Genomic DNA, 16241 nt, shown 5'->3' with positions numbered 1-16241 from the left:
GAAAAAAATGGTTAGCCCAAGTCAGCAAAAGCAACCTGCTGTTCTAACCATAGTTGTATATGTGCTGTGCACACGTATTGTCCTAAAATGAACTTCAGTATGAATAATGTGAATTCATAATTTAATACAAATTTCTAATTTCATTGACAAGCCTACATGTCCACCCTGTAACACTAACAATGCGATGTCATCTTTTCAGAGATTGAGGGGGGAAGTGAGGAAAGTGAGAGAAGGAAAAGTGAGGGAAGAGAGGACAAGGAAGGTGAAGACTGTGGAGATTGAGAGGGACGTACCAGGGACGTACCAGGAGCTAATGAGCTATGAACCAGTGTGCAGGGGCCACGTGAGCCAGGAGCCAGTGCGAAAAACCTGAGGGAGGAGTTAGAAATACGGAAAGATCAGACAAGACGGGCAGAGGGAGCCCTGAAACGGCAGAAAAACATTAACGCTGTCCTACAGAAAAAAAAATTATAGTCAAGGAAAAGACATTTTTTTCAGACATTAAAGAGATCGGTATGAAGAGTAAGAAGGGCATGAGATGGGGAAACACCACAGTTAAAAATGGCAATCACACCGAGCGTGGAGCCTCACCTGGGAACCAGGAAGCTTTATGGGGACATGGCGTTACCCGGCCACACGGGAACCGCAATGCATGCGTGTGTTTTCATGTTGGCAGGAAACACGGCACAATGAAAGCAAGTGAAGAGTTTCGTTGCAAAACGAGATATATCCATTTTGAGAAATGTTGGTTATTTTACATTATTATTTATCAACAGTCAAGTTCATTCACAATTTTTTGTACATTAAACTATTACTTGAGCTCAGTGAAGGCCAGGGACACAATATTCTTAAAATCCAGGATATTTTTTATTTAATTTTATGTCCATAAATAGTTCATAAATAAGTAAAAAACCATGCCAAAATGCAACATATTTATCTTAACATTGTCAAACATCTTAAATCGGTTAAAAAAACAATACATCATAAATATATGGAATAGTATATACAAAGATTGATTAATAATAATAAGATTCTGAGTTAGTTTTGGCCAGAACATACACAACATAACATTTTTTTTTTTTTTTTTTTTGCAAAACGCTATATATCAACCTTAGGCTATATTCTACTACTGTAATACCATTAAGAAAAGCTAGTGAATCAATGTTTTGTTTGTGTGTGTGTGTGTGTGTGTGTGTATTTTCTTGAGTGTCACATGGGCTTCAGATGCCAGTGTGTGCCTTTTAGTCTACTCTTTCCCCCTGTGGACATCACTGGTCACAGCCAAAGCGTGATTGTAGAAGGCCTCGACGTTTGCTGGGGCACCAATGGCTTTAAGCAGGCTGATGATGTCCTTCTTCTTCACAGCCTTCACTGTGGTCATCATGGGCAGGGGATCTGCTTTATACTGGCCCCAGTTGTTGCCTCTCTTCAGGAGAGTGTGCTGGTAGGTGGGACCGCTGAAGGTGGTTCTCATCCCCAACCCTTTGCCATCGATCTCCAGCACCCGGGCTTCGCTGATCTTGTAAGACCGCGTGGACTGTATGAGAGCCTTGGCTGCAGCTTTGTGGTCAAAGCTCTCCCAGTCCTTCCCGTACACATACACAGAGCCATGCTTCTTCAGGATGTTGGTGTATTTGTCTGGCAGGAGGATGGTGTCCTGCTTACGAATATCCTGCTCAATTCTTCCAAAAACTCTGTCAACAGGGAGAAAACTATGGCCACGGACAGGGAAGAAGCACTCCATTTTCACATCTTTAAAGATAGTGCTTCGTAGGCTGGACAGCATTCCCACCATTGTACTGTTCTTGTTCTGTCCATAGCAGGAATCGCTGAAGAGCCTCAAATGGCCAGCCTGTTGGACATCTTCGGCTAGACTGGTTCTCAGGCAGTGGTCCAGGGCAGAGGCGGTCATGTTGCTGTCTTTTCTATTTTGATTTTCAAGCCACACGTAGAGATGACAGTCACTCAGTGCCTGCAGACTCCTCTCTCCATGGTGGACCACAACACCAAACACATACATGTAAAGCTGCCTAGAGTAGTAGGTCTGGCCAATGGGAGACTTGGGCAGAGAGGGTTCTGCATCATGTCAAAGCAGACAGTAACTGTGTCCTCCACTGCATTTAGCAATGTGTAGAACACCCGGGCTCTGCGTCGGTGGAGCATGACAGACACGATCTCTGCCTTCCTCTCTTCCTCAGTAAGGTGAGGATCTTTCATCACGGAGTCTCGAGCTCATACAGGTGGCACAGCAGTCCTTTGCTGGATGCCCAAATCCCAAGTTGAATGAGGTGCAGAAAACATTGTAATACAGGGAGTAGCTGATGTCCCTGTGGTTCTGCTCCTGGAACAGCCGGTGCATTTTGGTTACTGACATGTCACTTGGGAGGTACTTCCGTCCAGGTGCACCACGACGAGCGTAGTGGCTGGCCTTGCACATGAATGAGGACACATGCTGAACTACTGCCTGCCTGTTCTCCATCTTCTCATCAACATTTCTGGTTCCACCCCTGCACTCTGGTCTGGCTTCACCATGTTGACTGAAGTATTTCACCACTCTGGAGACTCTGTCTTTACTAACACCTGTGGAGTACAGAAAAGGTATTAATACGGTTGTCTGTGTTTTTTTCTGGAACCTGAAAATCATAAATTAATTGAATAAAAGGCTACACCTCTGGCTTCTACCCAAGATTGAACAGGCCATCTTAGACTATGTTTATAGCACCTGGGTTAAGGATGGGCATTTGAATAAATCTTTTGGATCATCAGTGGGAAAATTAACAATAATTAATCAATTAATCGTAAATATTCATAATATTCAAAAACATAATGCCATAATAAACAAAATGTGACTATGGCGTGTGCCAGTAATCCAGGGCAGTCCCTGAATGAAAAGGTCGGATAACAACGTACGGATGTCTGTGTGCTTGTGCTTCACATAGGGACAGTGGGTATTAAAAAAAAAAAAAAAAACACCGTTGCGCTGCCTGGCTAGCTGAGCTGTCAGAGCAAACAAACTACAGGATGTTTATCGTTTCAACTATCCTTAAACAGCTTTGGACTATTTGTGATTAGTTACAATTTAGATAAGTAAGATTAAGTTAGTTAGATAAACGACTTGTAGCTTGTTACAGAAAGAGTGGAGGCTCCTTCCACACCGCTGCTGAAAACCAAACCTGTATGATCAGAGCGGGCGGAGCCGCGTGTCACAGTTCTTGTCTCTGTTGCACCAAATCCGCGACACAAGCTCGCCTCGCCCCGTCATATTTAATTAATTATTTCACTGTAATAATAATAATAATAAAAATAGCTTATAGAGTTTATTGGTTGTTGTGAAAAAACAGAACCGTTTATTTTTCTCCATAACCTGTGCCCTCTATGATCCCTTATAATAAATCAACAACAACAAGAATTAACGTGAGGTTTTAGGCTATAAATAATAGGTGCAACCGCATAAATAAATCTTCAGATAGGCTACTCAGCTACATGTAAGAAATTATTTAAAAAATAAACTTACCAAGGACACTTAGAAATGTAGCCTTGCAGACAGGTATCTTGTGATGGGGAGGAGCGCAGGACAAAAGGCAGTATTTCACTGTAACCTCCCTGGCTTTCTTCTTGACATCAGCGGAGACTCGTACCCTGCTGCATTTGTTTATTGTTGACAGACGCAGGAGTATTTTATCCTGGTCCACTTTTGTAGCGTTTTTATACATTTTTGTGAAGTTGAAGGCTACATCTTCATCTGACAGTTTGTCGGCATGACACAGACCAACATTAGGCCTACTCGCAGTCGCACGATGACCACAATTAATCTTTGGATGTTTTCCCTCCCCTGAATGCCTTGCCCGTTTGGTCTCCCCCCTTTGATGATTTTCTATAGATGCCTTCCTCTTTCTCCCAACAGCAGCTGGAATGACCGGCTCCAATCCGTCATCCAAATCCATAACGTTAGCTTGACTCTGAAGCTTTGATTCTCTGACTGACAGACAGCTGTTGATCAGTGACGTAGCCTACGTGACTGACAGCTCGCATACAGTATAAACAATAAAATAGTAAACGTTTTTTAGTTAGCCTATTGAATCCTCTTTTTAAAAATATATGGTTTTTTTTTTTGATATTATCGTTAAATCATTGAGCAAACTCGGAGCACTTCACCGGCGGTGACTCTCTCCTCGCGTGACATCCTGAGCTCGCGCAGCATCCTGAACGTTCTATAGCCTAACCGTTATATCGCACTTTGTAAAGAAACTGGGCTGGCGGATATCGCGTTTTGTGAAAAAATACATTTTGTAGTAGGCTTAAAATGTACATTTTTAAATCTTATTAATGGCAGCAATTCACACATAGATTAAGGTACATCTGAACAGTGATTTCCAATAATAAAATCCAAATGTCAAAAAATGGCGTTTATCGCGTTTTGCAACGAAACTCTTCAAGTAGTGGCTTACCACTACAGTGGCAGTTCCACTAATGGGGCAAAGTACAAGCCAATCATCCTCAACATTATTGACAAAGCAGCTTCCATAGGGCTTCATGCGGTTAACGTCACCACCAACATGGGCAGCCCTAACCGGGCAATGTGGAAGGCCTTTGCAGTGGACCACAACGCAACGTCTCTCCCACATCCAGCAAGACCATACAGTCAGAAAAATATGTTAAGTAATTATCTATCTGCAGTTATACTCTCTTTTTACTGTGGTCATTCACATTTAGGTTGCTTATGTGATGCCCACTAAAGTGTTATCACATTTGTGGTAGTTTCTGTAATGTTTTTGAATATTTGTTCAGGGGTAATTAACCTGGTTCCACCATCCATGCACTAAAATATGTTAAATAGAGGTCAGGAGTAATTGTGGCGTTCGCCAGCAGGGGGCAGTGTGGCGCTTATTGTGCTCCACAGGGCTTTACGTCAGTTTTGTCTGCTTTGCGGTTTTCCTCTTTCTGCTGAGCGAGATGAAAAACGGACGCAGAGTTTGCCCTGTCTCATTTATTTCTCCTGTTTCCAGGTTGGTGGAATAGTAAATTAAGCTAAGTACCTGAAGTGTAATATGTTGACATTTTGCTGAATGTCTTAATGTCCGCTAATAAGGCTGTGTTATGAATATGTGGACATATATGTACATATAGCAGTACCCGCATTTTCGCGCCTGTTAACGCACTTGTTGCTACCAAAGTCACGTCCGGACAGAGTTTTATTTTTAGCTCCTTGGACATTTTTGTAAAGTCTTAATACTTTTGAAATGTATGATATTGTGTAAGATGTTAAAAGCTAATGTTAAAAACAAATGTGATATATTTTAAAATGGTTAAAAATAGGTTAAAAATCTGTCTGCTCATGCATTTTGGGAAGAGTAAAAAGGACTTTAGCGGGAAATGGAAAATGCATTTAGGAACCATATGTAAGTGATAACATAAGATATGTTTTATTTTGAGGTGAAAAGAGAAACTTACAAGGTAACTTTGATTATTGTCACTTTGATTTATTTAATCACACAAAACTTATAACTCAGCATTTGCTGAAAGATGAAAAAAAGACAAATTGTATTTTATTTTGAAGTTGTGTTTATTTCATAGTGAACATAGAGTGTTTGTAACAGAGGAGGATTTAAATTGTGCATGTCTAATAAATGCTCTCTCCTCTTTCTGCTGAGCGATATGGAAAACGGACGCAGAGTTCGTCCTGTTTATTTCTCCTGTTTCCAGAGAGAGCATATAAGCTGTTTACGTGGTGCAGACGGTACCTGTAACACTTATCTTATCACCCGTCACTGATTCACTGTCTAACAAACAAAGTGTGCAATGGCTGAATTAACCAAGGAGCAACCTTGCTAGAAGCTTGCCATGTTATCTAGTTGAGCTAGCTACCGTTCAATGTAATCAAGTGTACTAATACGCTCCCAACTTGCTAACTTTAACAACAAATCTAATAACCGAAGATAAGCTTCGTATGCCAACGAACGAACGACAATAACTGCAATTCATTTGAGAATGTAGGCCAACTGACATCTGGTCATGGTAGCTTGTGAAGTGTTGCTCACGGTAGCTAACTGAATCTAATCTTTCCAAGGACACTCTGAAGAATCACTTCAGAAGTAGAGCTTAGTGAAATGCAAAGTTTTATTATTTCCTTTCCATTTTTGGTTAGAATGGCCGATAATTCACCTTTGCACACAGTTTGTCATGTGTGGTTGTGCTATCTGTAATGTTACAGGTAAAATATAAAGTTTGTAGGTATCCAAATGTTAAATATAGCTTCATATTCTCTCGATACTTTAACTTTTTGGTAACATACATAGATATGAAGTAATAGTTTGACTGAGCACTCGAAATAGTTATTCCCAAATCATATGTCTATGGACCATATATTAACATTGCAGTTGTAAAGCAAACATTCTGTATTTATATTTGTATTGTCAAGTAATAATAAGTTAATGTTTCTGTTTCTGTAAGTTAATGTTCTACCTTTCAGAAACCAAAACATTTTCCAGCCATGTTGTCCAGGTAAATGAAAAGGTAAATGGCAAATCCACCTTTTGAAATAACACTAGATTGCATTAATAATCAGTGTTCTAAAATCAGCTGTGTTTTGTAGTAGCTATATAGGAGACAGGGGACAGCGGTGAGAAGATGGAGACACGCTTTTATGTAAAGCGTGAGACATGCAGTAAATGGGTGAGAGATGCAAGATGGATGAAAAAAGTGAAACATAGACTAGCAGAGTAACATGTTGGTGGGGACGGGGGAGATCTGCAGCTGTGACATGTTATCCCAGAAGGGCCTGGTGAAGCCATCAGTAGGTTCAGGGTCATGTCTCCTGATACTGCAGCCCAGGCCACCCACAGGTGCTAAATGGGGTTGAAGCGGTTTCCTGCTGTGCCTTGGCTTGCTGTCTCTCCTGACCTCAACCCCGTTGAGCCCTGGATTGCATGAGTGGGATAACGTCCTACAGCTGCAGATCTTTTTTTTTCCATACAAAATGTGAATCACCAGCAAAATTAAAACGTACTTTGTCATGCACCATGCACTGTGGTACGTCAGGAAGCTGATCACGTCATCTTCTGACCTACATAAAGCATTATATAGAGCGCTAAATGACATATGACAAAGGGAGAAAGATGATGCCAAGTGTTTTTGAGCACACCTTTATTTCATGCACTCTCACCCACTATGGACCCCAATTTTACTATTTACGTGGAAGCAGTTATATAAACCAGATAATCATTTTAACGTTACCTGCAGTATCTCCCTGCAGCACACATTCTCCACCTCGGTGGGCAGCCGATGGTCATAATGTCCACAAAGGTAAACATCGGCTGAAGCGTGAAACATAAATTCCCTCCAAAACACAAGGTCATTCGTTCATTTCCAACATGGCTAGCGAAAGGATAACTGCACTTGGTGTATCCCTTGTTTACCAATTTAAAATTATTAGCTTCTCGTTGTCAAGATTGCCGTGTTTTCTCCTTATGTGAGGGAGCTACTTAATGTGGTAGTGGATTTCTCCAGCATTGCATGCCCCTTAAACATCCAGTTATAAGTTCTGTCGCGGAGGATGGCAAAAAGTTTAAATATTTTATCTTTGGACGGCAATGCCGTCTACCGTTACCGGTATTCTCTGCCAGCCTCGCTAATTTTACCGCCCTGCTCTCGTCCACTGATGAGCAGCGGGCGCTTACTTCCACATTGCAGCAAAATCTGACCTTGTATGGCAGGGACAGAAAGAGGCCCTCAGAAAAGCGGGGGAACATCAAATCAGCACCATTACAGAAGTGTTTAATAGGCACATAAACAGTATAGACACCGTATAACTGTAAGTGTTCAAATATGGGACCTCAATTGTTATGGGAGAAAATGATGAAACTTATTGTTCGCTGAGCCCCATTTCAACCATAAAGACTTCAAATGAAAGTGAAAGCAAATAAAATACACAGAAAACATTCTTAATTCAAGTATGTTTTTATTCACAGTCTTTCCCAGAGAGCAAGCCAAGTTAATACAGACCAACTCATCTCCAGATGACAATAAAAGTGATGACTTTCTGTCCAGTTGAGGACGTTGGAGACGAGTTGTGATTCTGCCTGGTCCACATTGAGAGGCGACGGCGGCGAGGAAAAACTCCCTCTAACAGGAAGAAACCTCGGGAGGAACCTGGCTCTCTGAACGCGCCCCTCCTCCTGAGGGCTGGGGAACTCCTGCTGCTCCAGGCCACGACACGAGCTGGTAGACTGTCCTGAACCTCCACCATCGCCCCTTCGCCACCTGCAAGAAGACAACAGAGATGGAAACAACACACTTACCTGTGACGTTCCCGTGGCCGCTCACCTGGGATCGATCATGTTCCCCCATCGCCAGACTGCTCTACATCTGAGAGTAGACGCAAAACAGTCAGTCAGTACAGAGTCGGTGGATTTCACCAACCTTGTTCTGAACAAGAAAATGTCTGTGGGCTCACTGTCTGGGTAAACCGTTAAATTCAAACAACATCAGAGTCGGTTTGACTTCAGGACGTGACAGCGTCGTCCTCTTACCCGTCTTTGGTAGAAAAGGATGTAGGCGGTTTGCTGACGCAGACTGCAGACGGACGCCCCGGTTGTCTCTGTGACATTTGAATCGTTGTAGTTGAGCCAGCGGTCATCGGGGTCATCCAGCTCTGCATCTGGGTGCACCCCGTTACTCACGTAGTGTCCTAACAGGAAACAAACACCGTTGGATTAGGTGTCTCAACAAGTGGAGGTTGTGAAGGTTAACCGATTTGGAACTCAACAAATATCAACAATATGACACTTTTTATAATGTTCCCCTCTCTCCCACGATAACAGAATCTTTTACACAACATGTAATGTTTTACTTTTACATTAACAACAATAATGAACGCAGCCAGTGAGAAAAAAAAAGTATAATACCCTCAGGGCCATAGCAATGAGCAATAAGTGCTCATCGCATCACTCAACTGGTCAGTTTCAGTACAAATAATAACAAAAAACTCAACAATTTCATTCAAAGCTGCTCCGTTATAATAAGGAGAGTAACTGTCAATAGATGTATCTGCCTCTGATGGACAGCCATGTGTGTACGATGTGTCTGAGAACCTGATGGAGGACTACAGAAGGTGATTATCTTACCTCTGTTCCCTTCGGTGCCTAGATGGCTGATGACACTCACCAGACTGTACCAACCATCAGCCTGAGAAGGAGCACAGTTAACAGTTAGCTCCACACACACACACACACACACACACACACCAGCACACACAGACCGAATCTATACTTTGTATTTGACCTCAGGTGAGGTATTTCTTACCTGGCTGGAGGTCACCAGCAGCTCCCTGAAGAGGTCAACTGGGTCGCTCAGCTTCTCCAGCTGCAGGAGCGGAGTGTAGCGAAAACGCTTCAGATGCAGTATCAGCACTCTGTGGACAGGAAATAAAAAGAAGAAAACATGAGCTGGTTCCGAAAGATTGCTGCCATTTTTGCTTTATAAATGACTTTATAAAGTTTGAGTAATTTATAAAGACTAGGTGACTATCACGCTCTGGTATAGTCCTTTCAGGTCCCCAGTGTTGGATGTGATGTCACTCACTTGGGCAGGGTCGCAAAGGTGGACTGCTGGCTGGATGTGTTGGCACCGCAGTCACACCTGAATTCCAAGTCCGTCTCCTGAAAACCAGCACAGAGACAACACGCTGTCAGTTAGGTGATGGATAACAGACAGTGTGCACATGTGTGTGACTGAAGTGTGTGTGAGTGTTTGTTTTTGTGACGATGTCACTGAAGGAGGACAGGTGTATTTTACCATCAGGGACTCCTGGAGCAGTTCCTGGACTGAATCTCCCGGCACCAGGTTGAGAGACAGGATGGTGAAGTTCTCCACTTGTGTAAACCGGACTCCACAGCTGCACATTAAAGGGACAGTCCACATAACAAATTACAGCCAGCTTATGACAAAGGCACAGATGGATTCAGGTGATCAGGACAGTGCAAACTATAACTTAGTCCATGTCTCTAAACATCAGCTCATAAAACACATTTCACGCGTTTCAACAGCACTGGAATAAGTGAAAAATACACTCATGCTGCGTTTGCCCCAGTTAGTTTATCAGGTACACCCAGCTAATGCAGTCTAACACAACAGTCCTGCTATCAATCCTACCTTTACGGATGTTATAACATGCAGTTTTTGTTGAAACTGTTTTAGAAAGGTGTCGATTCAACTGTATGTGTCGAATACTTTGTGACCCGATTACGATTGTGTTACAGACTGACAGAGCTAAAACAAAAAGGAACACAATCTCTAAGACAGGCTATTTTATTAACAAATTATGGACAAAAACAAATACATCCCATAACTGTGAAATGCTTACAGACAGAATACGAACAAGCTGTCTGTAACACGCGTACAGCGTTGGCTGGCGCCTTGGAACAATTATAACTTTGTATTCAGAAAAGCCAGCGCATTGAGGGTGTTGTACCTGATTTATAATAATGCATGTGAAACCATAGTTTATGTATTCCTCTCTGTATGTTCTGGCTTTCGAGGAGGGATGGTCCGTTTGCGGGCCATGGGTTTGGCGGGCTGCCCTTCCAGAGGTGGAGGGTAGTCCTGGCGGCTCATCCTCTTCTCTGCCCTCTGCATTTTTCGCTGATCCCGCTCTCTCATCAGCAGGCATCTCTGCTCAATTCTCTTTCTCTTTTGATGTTAATAACCACCGTTTCATTTTTGATCAAGTTTAGATCTCAAAATAGACGATCGCTGTTTAGCAAAACACTAAATGTGCATCTAGCTAGCGCATGTTGTTGTGCTGTAAATTGTGACGCCGTCACTTAACTGTTGTAATTACTCGGATCAAACTAAGTTTTTCCAGTTTATTTTAATTATCATAAATTTATACTTGCATCATTATAACCTTTTTTAATATATAAAAAAATAAATAAAGTTTCTGGAAATCATCTCGCGACCCCCACTTTGGGAACTGCTGCTCTAGAATGTACTGCAGGACTGTTGTATTAGACTGCATTCGTTTTTGCTGAACCGCCCCTTTAAAGATAAATAAGGAAAAGTTCATGTTTCTCCTGCCATCGTCTGCGGTGTGTGATGTGTTTTTACCCCTTGCAGGTCCTGGTGTTCTGCATCTTGAACACCAGGTGGTCCTCGACGGGGCATCTGTAGCTTTTTCCTAAGCTGGCGGCGACCTCCTGCAGCAGAGGGGACAAACTCCTCATCTGATCCAGGACCGTCATCAGGAACTCGTGAGCGTCCTGAACACACACAGAGACATACAGAGCGTCCGTTACACAGAGAAGAAACTATCAGAAGGAAGAGAAACAACAAGAATTATCAAATCAGATGACTCACTTTCTGGTAGTTGTCCCGAAACTCAGGAGCCTGGACTGAGAGGGCCCTCTTGAACATATCGAGGGCCTGGAGTTTGTGGCAGGAGTCGACGGAGCGGTGACTCCACACTACGTCCATGAATCTTCTGCAGACGGTGAAGAAAAAATAGGACTGGTGAGTTTCTGCTGTTGGTGTGTGTGTGTGTGTGTGTGTGTGTGTGTGTGTGTGTGTGTGTGTGGCTGCTGTACCTCATCAGTTCAGCCTCAGGCAGTGAACTCCACACGTCCTCCTGGCTGCTGACGTCCTGATGAAGTCCGCCAGCGTGATCAGGCTCTGGAGGCTGGAGTTCATGTAGCACATCTGGGCGGGTTTGGAAACCTGACACGCAAACACAACACGTCAGAACACACAGCAACATCAGAAAACTCCTCGGTGACAAAGCAGGGGCTCGATTTCTCTTAAACAAATAAATCAACAACTTTGTTTCTCGAGTCGGTGTGTTTTTATGCAGATTTACTCACCCAAGCCAGTCCTGCTGACCTCCGAGGCTCTGGGAGCCGATGGCCTGCGTCACGGTGCTGTGGCGCGCTTTTGAGAGTACAGGAAGAGAGAGGCACGGTCAGACACACACGGCCAATAAAATGGCAAACATGAAGCTGTGAGGCTGGTACATGCCTGGTTTTACGCACATTTTCAATTTGCGCGTAAAAAAATTCAGAAAAAGCCGAAATATCGCGCAAGCTAGCTGCAGCCCTGCTCCTAATATTTGCATAACAGTAGTGGACGGAAACACGCATTCACTCGCATTTGTTTGGCTATTAAAGCAGAGGCAGCAAACAAACAAGATCCTCCACGGTATGTGGACACAGGTGAGTCTGACTGAGTGAGTGAGTTCAGTGCTAAATGTTGCCCAAACGTGCACCTATACGCAAATGAATCATGAATCGTAGTCTGAAAACGCGATGATTTGTCCGATCAAAGTAAACAAACATTACGAATCTGATCAGACATTCAGTGGCAGCCTTGGATTCTGCTGCTGCCACATTTCAGTTGGTACCAAAAAGCTTCAATACCCAGCCCAACTCTATTTTTGTGGTGATGAAAATGAACTTGTGTTTGTGGACTCACCTTTTGCAGGACGAGCCCTGCTTGGCCAGTGTCTTGCACACGGTCTGCAACATTAAAGCCATAAGAATGGGCAGCTTGTCCATTTTCTTCTTTTTGCTCCCTTCTCTGCTGCTTCCTCCTCATCGTCAGTGGGAGCTTTGAACTCAACCACCTCATCAACATCATCTGCAGCACACAGAGTCCTGTCTGTAGCTTTGACGGGGCTGCAACATGGAGAGAGAAACATTCTGCATTCTGTATTTTTGCTTGACTTTCACACGTCAGCGATGTGAAATGAGTCTTGTTACCTCCTGTGAGGCGAGCGAGGGGTCCTCTGCCGTCCCTCGGCGTCTGCGGCTGGAGCGACTCGACGTTTTCTCTGTTGGAGGAATGTCTCAGCGGTCAATATTACAGGGACGCACTTTACTGAGGTGCAGACTGGCAAACGTGTAGTTAATGTGAAGCAGTGAAACTCACTCCGCAGCAGTCAAAGACTCTGCACCTCCAGCGACTCTTCCCCGTTTTTAGACTTCCAGCTGTTGTTGTAATAGTGGCTGGGCCATGTGAGGAGGCGGCTTTGCTGAGAGACACAAACACAGCTGATTATATTACTGTTCACTTAGTTTAAACTGTGGAGGACTCACCTGAAGCGAATCCCTCCGCAGTCTGCGATATTTTCACTAATACTGCCAGGAGAAGGCCTTTGGTTCACAGTGAGGCTGCTTCTGCTGACACTGTGGGCCCTGTCGGTAGGAGGGGTGGGACTCCCTTACCTCTGCAGTGGGCCGGCGCGCTGTCCATCTCCCACGGGTGCTTTTGGACTCCTTTTTTTATTCTGTAGAGTAAAAAACAAACATTACAATCATCTTTTGTGTCCAGAGTCTAAATGTAAACCCTACAAAGAATTCAAATCAGTTTAAAGTGAAGCCCTGTCACTTCCCGTGGAACATACCACTGTTGAACCGAACAGTCTGTACCACCAAAGAGTCCTCCCTTTACGGTTTTCCGTGAGAGGTCTTGGCGGCAGGAGCGTCTGAGACGGCGACTCTGGTGATAAACACAAACACAGTCGGTGTGGAACGAGTCAGACTTCATTGAAAGGGTTTGTTCGAAGGTATTCATCACTCTTTAGAGTAAACGCAACATGTTAAAAATATTGACAAATAATATATATTTTTAGACATCTGAAGATGTCATCTTGGGCTCATGGGAAATTGCAGTGGGCATTTTTCGACACTTTATAGACTAGAATGAATAGATATATTGAAAAAGCAATAGTCAGATCAATCAATATTTAATTTAATTTAATGTAAATTTGTGTCCATCCAATTTAATAACTAAGGATATACTAAATATTAAAAACAGTATAATACATCCTCATAAAGTTGTGACCCAGGTCTTAGACTGCAGTCATTTGAATTTAATAATAAACTGGCAAAGTGGGGAGTGTAACCAGAGCTGGTTTTAAGTCCAAATCAAGACTAAAGTCCTAATAAGCAAATTGCAGGTCTCTGTTTTTCTGTTCTCTTATTAGATCTCTGACCTTTGCAATGCAACATAATAGTCCAGTAATAAATCCTTTGTCATTTTTGAGGCTGCTGTTACTGTTGTTTGGCTTACATCATGTTGTTAGGTGCTTGTGATGTTTTTGCTCCTTCATATTTGTAAATTACGTGAACAAAATATCTTAAACAACTTCCGGTATACCCTAGTCTAATATAAAAACCACTACAAATTGCATTACATTATGGAAGTGTTTCTATTTTCCTAGTTATTCGCTTTACTGTCTTCACGAGGAGCTTTTCTTACCTTCCACTAGAGGTGGAGCGCGGTCTGCTCCTATTCTCCACAACTTTTTCAGTCGTGTGTTGATTTTTCTGTGGATGATAAAGAAAAATAAACACGTTTAATTGTAAATTGTAAAAAATAATGTGCCATCATAGCAGATATAAGCTGACTTCAGAGACAACAGTATCTACAACACTCTTGTTGAGCAAAGTCAGAGAAACACTAATATTCCTGATTTATAACTTCCCATAAACAGTGTAGAAACTGTGAAACAAACCTTTAAATCGAAAGCAAGGCGGTATAAACATGTTTGCAGATCTTTTCATAGCTAAAACTTGAGTCAACTGTTGAGCAACTTGTTTCAAGTGTTTCTGAATCTCAAATGAAAACTCTCAGGAGTCTGGAGCTGCTGTGATATCGTGAAAGTTCTAGTATGTGAGGCTCTATGACACACATCAATTCTATAGTCAACAGAATAGAATAGAATTCTTAATTACACATAAAAGGCTTCAAGAATTTCAGCAGGCCTCTAAAAGTAGGCTGGTGCACAATATGTTTATCTTTGAATGGATAAGGCTGGTGGTGTTCTTCTTATTGTTAACAGATTCCATTAAAACACCCAAACCAACAGCTGATCCTACTAACAAAGTACGGTCGAGTTTCCAAAGCCTGATATGGCTAATTCCTCTGAGCCATAGCGCTCCATTGTTGTCCAGAAACTATTACAAACACATCAATGAGCCACATATTTTGTTTTATAAACTAGGAGGTGAAAAATAAAAGCTATGAAAATATGAAGTTGTTTAATACTGCCATTTCCCCTGCTCCCCCACGACAAAATGGCCTCCCAGCTTTACAAGCCAGCAAGAATTTGATCCGGTTTCTATTTGGAAACGGGATAACCAGTAGTCGTTGGTAGTAAATGCAGAACCCGCCCCTCACTGCCTTCTTCCCAGGTGAGCCATTGAGACAAGTGCAAACTGGGGAGTGTGTAGCCATGTCGAAAAACGCCCATGAGAATTGTATTATTCCTGGCTGCAGTGAATTAAAAAATCTTTTAACACTAGAAGTGCCAGTATTTTTCCGTATTTATTCACCATAACTCAGAACAAGATAATAACAATTAAAAGGATCTATTTGATTCCGAAAAAATTTGTTTTAACATTTATAACACCGAAAATAATCGGAAAACCTGGAAACGAGCAGATCTAACGTTAAAATAAGAGCCACGAACGAAGTTTAGAACCATAAAAGAATTAGGCTACTAATTTTATATTAACTAATTACATCAATAGCGTGCTTGGCTATTTAAGCTTCAGAGTCAACGCAAGTGGCCTCTGTTCTCCGTGCACAATTTCCACACACGGGTCTGCTGCATTTGCAGCAGGTGTCGGGCGTTTTATTTTGTTTGCCGAACCTGGCACTGCTTCCGTTTTGGTGTCTGCTGTGGTGGTTGCTTCTGCTGCTGACTGGGACCTTGTGCCAACTGCCATGCTGCCCCCTTTCCCTCCATGAACTCTCAGCTCTCAGCTCCTCTGCCAGTTGCTGCATGAACTTCCTCCGGGCTATCTTGCTGCTGGTGCACTCCTTGAAGAGGATGTGGGCATTGATTCCAGTCAGGTCGAGGATGTTATAGAAGACAGCCACTGGCCATCTGCGTGTACCGCCTTTCACTGAGTATGCCTTTGCCATCTGATCCAGGACGTCCACGCCATATTTGGTGTTATTATAATATGTGACCGACTCCGGCTTTGCCTTCGGCCCATCGGTAATGCCCACGCTTGTGTGCACGGAGCTCAGAATGCACACATTCTTCCTCGGCTTTCCCTGGTAGATGGTGAGCGTCGCATCTGCACATTTTAGCACCTTGTTGCTGAACAGCTCTGCTTGCTCTTTTGCGGAGGGGGGCAACTCACGCTTCGTTTTCCCCAGGGTGCCAACCAGGCTGGTCTTCTTGGCCTGTAAAGTGGTGGCCAGTTTGAGAGAAGCGAAGAAATTATCTGTAGTAATAATAT

At 42.9% G+C, this 16241-nt stretch overlaps 2 protein-coding genes and 1 long non-coding RNA gene across 3 annotated transcripts; all 3 read right to left on the bottom strand.

Annotated features, from left to right (window-relative positions):
* Window positions 1-2194: 2194 nt before the first annotated feature.
* LOC122880763 lies at window positions 2195-5100 on the bottom strand. Its single transcript, XM_044206189.1, has 2 exons — window positions 3515-5100; window positions 2195-2580 (listed from the first exon to the last, which is right to left on the bottom strand). The coding sequence occupies exons 1-2, from the start codon at window positions 3942-3944 to the stop codon at window positions 2195-2197; spliced, it is 816 nt and encodes a 271-aa protein (XP_044062124.1). The 5' UTR covers window positions 3945-5100.
* Window positions 5101-8229: 3129 nt separating this feature from the next.
* On the bottom strand, window positions 8230-11630 carry LOC122880605 (ubiquitin carboxyl-terminal hydrolase 37-like). Its single transcript, XM_044205903.1, has 9 exons — window positions 11580-11630; window positions 11353-11476; window positions 11104-11255; window positions 9793-9892; window positions 9580-9656; window positions 9301-9409; window positions 9123-9183; window positions 8529-8686; window positions 8230-8364 (listed from the first exon to the last, which is right to left on the bottom strand). Exons 1-9 carry the CDS (start codon window positions 11582-11584, stop codon window positions 8359-8361), a joined length of 792 nt encoding a protein of 263 aa, XP_044061838.1. The 5' UTR covers window positions 11585-11630; the 3' UTR covers window positions 8230-8358.
* A 65-nt stretch (window positions 11631-11695) lies between these two features.
* On the bottom strand, window positions 11696-13447 carry LOC122880607. Its single transcript, XR_006378981.1, has 7 exons — window positions 13391-13447; window positions 13212-13273; window positions 12916-13018; window positions 12747-12817; window positions 12460-12662; window positions 11853-11909; window positions 11696-11709 (listed from the first exon to the last, which is right to left on the bottom strand). It is a non-coding gene; the product is annotated as an uncharacterized LOC122880607 (long non-coding RNA).
* Between the last annotated feature and the right edge of the window lie 2794 nt (window positions 13448-16241).

Source organism: Siniperca chuatsi, linkage group LG8 (assembly GCF_020085105.1).
Source record: "Siniperca chuatsi isolate FFG_IHB_CAS linkage group LG8, ASM2008510v1, whole genome shotgun sequence".
NCBI classification, from domain to species: Eukaryota; Metazoa; Chordata; class Actinopteri; order Centrarchiformes; family Sinipercidae; genus Siniperca; species Siniperca chuatsi.
Note: the sequence above shows the minus strand (reverse complement) of the source record. Positions and strands in the feature narration are given on the sequence as shown.

Excerpts from the sequence above, each read along its gene's own strand:
- LOC122880763 (XM_044206189.1), bottom strand. The coding sequence starts at position 3,944 with ATGGATTTGGATGACGGATTGGAGCCGGTCATTCCAGCTGCTGTTGGG. Across the intron at positions 2,581-3,514 it reads TACATTTCTAAGTGTCCTTG|GTGTTAGTAAAGACAGAGTC; the intron begins GTAAGTTTATTT and ends TGTACTCCACAG.
- LOC122880605 (XM_044205903.1), bottom strand. Across the intron at positions 9,893-11,103 it reads AACACCAGGACCTGCAAGGG|CTGTGGAGTCCGGTTTACAC; the intron begins GTAAAAACACAT and ends TTTAATGTGCAG. Across the intron at positions 9,184-9,300 it reads TGCTGGTGACCTCCAGCCAG|GCTGATGGTTGGTACAGTCT; the intron begins GTAAGAAATACC and ends GCTCCTTCTCAG.